The 6427-nt window shown below is 45.4% G+C and overlaps 1 protein-coding gene across 1 annotated transcript in view; it reads right to left on the reverse strand.

Annotated features, from left to right (window-relative positions):
• Positions 1-5746, reverse strand: part of RRP12 (ribosomal RNA processing 12 homolog) — a 29039-nt gene extending 23293 nt beyond the window's left edge. Inside the window, exons 1-8 of the mRNA XM_072131031.1 lie at positions 5504-5746; positions 3498-3721; positions 2752-2835; positions 2517-2593; positions 1998-2103; positions 1648-1764; positions 1410-1548; positions 732-859 (exon numbers count right to left, since the gene is read on the reverse strand). Of these exons, the coding sequence (XP_071987132.1) occupies positions 732-859; positions 1410-1548; positions 1648-1764; positions 1998-2103; positions 2517-2593; positions 2752-2835; positions 3498-3721; positions 5504-5642 (1014 nt within the window). The 5' untranslated portion in view covers positions 5643-5746. The remainder of the gene's footprint in view (positions 1-731; positions 860-1409; positions 1549-1647; positions 1765-1997; positions 2104-2516; positions 2594-2751; positions 2836-3497; positions 3722-5503) is intronic.
• Positions 5747-6427: the final 681 nt, after the last annotated feature.

A 6427-nucleotide genomic window follows, 5' to 3' on the forward strand; every position in this document is an offset into this window, starting at 1 on the left:
AATGGAGTGAAAATGGACGACTCATAAATGTCTGGTAGGTGACAGTGCAGGGCCCTCTTTCTACCTTCTCACTCCTCACAAAACCTTGAAACAGGTGCCTCATTGTGTGCTGTAGAGACAGCACCTGCTTAGATCTGTAAGATTCTCGGTGTATTCAATTTTCTTGTTCATCTCATGTGCGAGATGTCCGATCAGCTGATTAAACCCGGACATTACCTTGGAGAACACTATAAAGTCATCTCAATGCTTCTAATCCAGTTACTCTAAATTGCTGTTGTGTGATAAAAACTCATTTTATTCTTCTAATAGTCATTCATTTATCCAGTCAAGAAGGAGGGACGGCTTTCCGATTCAGCCAAGTTCTGCCCGACTCCTCACGACTGCTCTGTTTGGTACTGCCGTGCTCGGTGCACCTGTATGGGCGGCTACAGACGCCAGCGCAAAACTAACAGGCAGACTGCGTATGCAGGAAAGTTTGAAACCAGTGACATAGAGCCGGGAATAGTGTCTTGGGGCCTGGGTCCAAGCCAGAGCCGCCGTGAGGAGGTGGGAACAGCTTGACTGAATTGGAAAGCTTTTCCGCCTCCTTGACTGGATAAATGAAAGGCAAGCATTGAGATGACTCTTCAGTACTGTCCAGGGTTTATTTAGCTGATCGGAGATGACAAGTTCCCTTTAAATATGAGGGAAAAAAAAAAGGAAAGCTGATGTATTATAGTATGTCTACTTACCACGTGACTCAGGGTCATGACTTTCAGTAGGGTCTCACAACAAGACTTTACTAGACTGACAGGGAAACAGGGCAGCACATCCTTCAGCAGGGTCAGCATGTGCAGGGTGGTGGTGGCTTCTGCGCTGCCTGGGTAAAACATCAAGACAGTCAAGAATAAATGGGTGAAGTTTCATCTTAGTCTCTTCAAAAACTTCTCCATTGTGAGTAAATTTTGAAGTCACGTTACAGATTTCTACTTGAGAGCAGCTCTCCTCTAGCGGATAGCAGGTCACAGGACGCAGCTTCTCCCTCACTATGGTGCTAAATGTTAGTTAACAGACCGACATGTACGGTGCAATTTGCTGCTGTCATCAGGCAGCTTTCCCACGCCGAACACTGTGCAGGACCCGGACTACAAACATCATTGTCATCTATGATGCTAGGAGTCTCTGTCCAATCAGATTTTCAGCAGAAGAGAGTAATCCTGCAAAGAGGCAGGGACTCCCAGCATCTTAGGTCTCTGCAGGATGCTGGGAATCTAGGTTTCTGCACAGTGTTCGGTATAGAATTATGGATGATGTATTGTCCATATTCTACAGACTGAAGACACCCATATAAATCTGGCCTCAGCTGAAGTCACCTTGTCGTATTATGCCTCTGAAGGTAAGATCTATAACCCAGTGCCCAGCAAACTTACCTCCAGATTTTTCAATTTCCTGGATACAAAATTTAGCGGTAGACTGTGCGGCTGGGTGGTGAGCGGGGGGCGAATCAGAAAACATGAACTCGCTGCCCTTTAGGATGGAGCATACGCCGAGCTGTGCCGCCTTACGGATCTAAGAAATCAAACAAAAAGCAACTCTGTAAAATATACAATAAAACACAAACTGCAATAGTTTCTTGCATTATGGCTTGTGTGCGGTGTGAACCCTTACCTTAGGTTTAGCATGGACGGTGAAGCTCAGCAGCCCGTGGTACACCTGCAGCGTGGACGGGTAACTCCACACAGACAGGTCCTGCTTACGTAACAGCACAGCCAAGCAGGAGATGATCTACAACCAAAAATACATCATTTCTCTTTAAAATTATATAAGAAAATAGTTCTATTTGATTGTCCGTGCAGCTGCAATGGGACAGTGCAATCATAGTGTCTGCCCTGAAGAGGATGCATACAATACTATACATTTTTAATCCTGCAGCCCACCCTATTGTGGATATGTAATGTGCATCACCCTTTGAAGTGCAGAGGGTGAATAGACCTGTAAAAACCAAAAACACCACTTACCCATCTAACAGCAGAGATGCTTCCAGTTTTGACCTGCGACGCCAGAATGTCCATAAAAGCTTTAGATGTGTCGGAAAACTTCTTAATCATCACCGGACCTGGGACCCTGAGGGATATTAGAAGGTCAAGGCATAGAAAAAATATATCTGCAGGCAGCATGTTATAGAGCAGGAGGAGCTGAGCAGATTGTACATAGTGTCCTATCTGCAGGCAGCATGTTATAGAGCAGGAGGAGCTGAGCAGATTGTACATAGTGTCCTATCTGCAGGCAGCATGTTATATAGCAGGAGGAGCTGAGCAGATTGTACATAGTGTCCTATCTGCAGGCAGCATGTTATAGAGCAGGAGGAGCTGAGCAGATTGTATATAGTATCCTTTTTGCAGGGAGCTTGATATAGAGCAAGAGGAGCTGAGCAGAATGCATAGTGTCCTATCTGCGGGCAGCATGTTATAGAGCGGGAGGAGCTGAGCAAATTGTACATAGTGTCACATGACAACGTAACAAGTCAACCCACTTACCTCTTCATTACCAGATTCAGCAGATAAGCAACTGCAGCCAAAGACTCTGAGGATTCAACAGCTTCCAGGGTTGTCATCTATAAGAAAACACCGGGCAGATCAGACTCACTTCTTTATCAGAGATGCAAGAGTAAGTCTGTAAGTGATGTTTTTCATTGAACATTGCCCGTGCTGTTACTGGAGTCAGACCAGAAGCTCAATATACACCCTTCATAAATGGAGGACAAACACCTACCAGCGCTGCAAAGTATTCTGTCTCGGTCTCGTTTCCCCCCTGGGATCGGATCACCTCGGTCACAGCCGCCAGCACCGCACAGATCTGAGATGGGTCAAAAGCAGAAGTTATTTGTTTCTAGCATCCTTAATCCCACCTGGTGTGTCAAGGGGGAAGGGGGAGGAAGTGTGTGAATGTAGTTGTTGTTGTTGTATGTGTGATGTGCGAGTGAGTTGGTAGCTTGGGCTGCGGTAACGCTTCATTTACATTATACTATACCTAACAGCAATGGCAATGTCAAATTATGTCTTATAAGGTCAAGACGCACCGTTACTGTCAAAATATTGTTGCCGCAATGTATGTATGACATTGTATTTCTGTACCAAGTTGTATTAATGTTGTTCCTACAAAAGTTCTAAAAAATTCCAAAAATAAACACTTTTAAAAAAAAAAAGCAGAAGTTATTGGAGCAGGGAAAAAAAAATATGTGCCATCCATGTACCACATCACATAATACAGATACAGTCATCGCTACTTGGTTGGTTAAAAAATGGATCCTCTGACTTTAATTATCGGTCGCATATTGTATAAGGAATAGTCGGGTCTTCATTCTGGATCATTGAGATGGAACCATTTATTCAGCTGAAAATCTGCTGTTCTGATGGTGTCAGTCAGTAGAAAAATTCTCAACCAAGACTCCTCAGTCTTCAGAAGCGATGACTATGCCCCGCAGTGCGGCACATGAACCCCTCGGATGACCCTCCTACCTCTTTATGAGCGGCTGAGTTGGACTCCCAGTATCTCTGCACTTTGCCAAAGGTTAGATTGGTGCAGTCGGACAAACCACTCAGGAAGGTGGCGCCTGACTTTTCCGTAACAGCCATTTCCGCATCCTCTTCCATGTCTTCTTCCGGCTTCTTGTGTACGGAGAACGACCCCGACTGGAGATCATTGTGCAGCTTTAGAGCGTCTACAGTCAGGTCACTTTTACCTGTAGGGTAGAAATCACACCTGGGTTATATCACCTGAAGGTACTGAGCTAGTAATAAGACCCTAAGGCATCCCGCAACTTCCCAGGAGCTTTCCATGAAATATTACATGGATACAAGTAAAGTAGGAGGTCATAAAGGATTGGAAAAACTTGTCTGCTTGTCTGCTGAATTATGGACCTTTTACACTCCATAGTATAAAACCCAAACCCATCAAAACCCATCCTGATAAACCAGGGACATTACTCATAGATCCAGGCACCGGGACTGTGGTATCTTCTTATATTTGTCATCCATGGCCGCCTCCTTTCGAAAATCAACTTTCACAATTATGCTAATGAGCTAGTAGGGCAGAAGGAGGGGAAATTGCTCCTGCACAATAAAACAACCTGTAAAACTACAGCATGGAGGGGCTCTGGTAACACCTTCAGAGCCCTTCTAACTCATTAGCATAATTAGAAGTAGATTTTAGCAGGAAAGAGGGCATGGATAACACATATAAGAAGATACCACAGTCCCGGTGCCTGGATCTATGAGCAATGTCCCTGGTTTATCAGGATGGGTTTGGATGTTAGATTTCCTTTAAAATGTGCTTGTACCGTCTTTAATTTGATCTAAAGTACATAGCCTTTTTGTTTCACCGCAGCGATGCAGAAATTATGCGTCTCCAAGGCAACAGACTACAAACCGTGCTCTGAGCCGAGAAGAAGATACAATATAGAGCTAAACACATCAGCAGCTGCTCCAGAAGCGTCGTGTAGGTGGATGCAGATCACAGTATTTGTACAGGACCGAACGCTTCGGTTCTGTTCACATCATGTTTATTGGACATGTTCAGTTTGTATGAGAGGAAAGCTTTTGATTTCTAAAATGTGTTCATAGCTATGACGGCAGATGGAGACCTTCTTTGGGCCTCTTGCCTGCTCACTATATGTTGCATCCAGACTACACTTTCAGCAGAGGCCATAATAACCTATGGGGGGTGGGGGACATATTTCCCTGAATGGCATCGTTACTGTGTATGTGGACGCTCACCAAGTCCAAACTCTTCATGCACAGACAGGATTTATAAGAATATATCACTGCATGCAGTCAGCGTTTCACTTACATCAACATAAATCAAGTTTATATTATATACCCTGGCAACAGAGGGGGCGTATCCTGCTTGGTCAACCCCTCCCATCTACTCCTCCCAATGTCCCATGCCTCTTCTCAGCAAGTCATGTGATCACAAGTCCTTTGGCCTCCATTAGCAAACTGTACACCATGAATGTATGTTAAAACATAAAATTACAGCAGCCTCCGCGGGCCGACTGACTACTCCTCGCCAGCCTCCGCGGGCCGACTGACTACTCCTCGCCAGCCTCCGCGGGCCGACTGACTACTCCTCCTAACTGGCACTAAAATAAACAAATAATTATGACTGGCCATAGACCAAGCAGCGGTGCCCTAGTCGGAGTGAGGGTGAAGGGGTCCCTAATTCTTCAGATCAGGGGGCATCAGGTAGCAGACACTTGTCATGTGCCCTGTGATTAGGGAATGAGCTGTGCAGATACATGTAATAATTTAGATTGGCTGCAGGACAGGTCTTTAACTTCTGCATGTGATTCACTGACAGCAAGCAGAAACATTAAACCATCCAGAACATCTAAAAGCTGGATTACTCTCAATAAAGCTTCATGAACATGAAACTGGACAGTCCCTTTAAGGTCGCCCGTGCCGCCGCTGCTATGCACACAGTGCCACATCACTGTAACCTGCTGTTCACACTGAGCGTTTCTCACCGGACGGGCGGCTGAAGAAGCGGCTCCTGGCTGCCTCCCGGTGACGCTTGGCCTCGGGGTTGGAGTCGCTGCTGTGTCCCTTCTTCCAGCGCTTGACTTTCCCGGCGGTGCCGGAGCGGAGCTTCCCGGTCTTCCCCATGATGATCGATGTCTCCGGTCCACGCTGGATCCACGTGCGGCCTCCGGTACAGCGAGCACTTCCGCCCCCAGCCGGGAAAACAGGACTCTATGGTGCGGGGCTCTACAGAGCATAGGACTGCAGCACACTGCCCTCTGGTGGTCAGCGCGGTACTGCAGGGGGGGAGTCATCCTGAAGGACAGGACAGGATTTCCATGGCCCAAACTATGCCCCCCAATATAATATAATAATTATATTATTATATAATATTGTACACACCTTGTACAATGGGTAGGGAAAGTATTCAGACCCTTTACACTTTTTTTTCATTGCAGCCAATTAGTAAGTTCTTTTTTTTTGCACGTTAATATACACTCGTCCCCATCTTGACAAAAATCTGAAATGTAGATATTTTTGCAAATTTTTTATACAAGAAAAGCTGAAATATCACATGGTCATAAGTTTTCAGACCCCTTTCTGTGACACTCATATATAACTTACATGATGTCTATTTTCTTCTGATCCTCCTTGAGATGGTTCTACTCCTTCATTGGAGGCCAGCTGTTTAATTAAACTGATTGGACTCCATTAGGAAAGGCGCACACATGTCTGTATAAGACCTCACAGCTCACAGTGCATATCAGAGCTCATGAGAATAATGAGGTCTAAGGAACTGCCCAAGGAGCTCAGAGACAGAATTGTCATGGTTACAAAAGAATTTCTGTACCACTCAAGGTTCCTTAGAGCACAGTGGCCTCCATAATCCCTAAATGGAAGAATATTGGGATGATCACAACTTTTCCTTG

This window comes from Engystomops pustulosus, chromosome 11 (assembly GCF_040894005.1).
Source record: "Engystomops pustulosus chromosome 11, aEngPut4.maternal, whole genome shotgun sequence".
Classification (NCBI taxonomy): domain Eukaryota; kingdom Metazoa; phylum Chordata; class Amphibia; order Anura; family Leptodactylidae; genus Engystomops; species Engystomops pustulosus.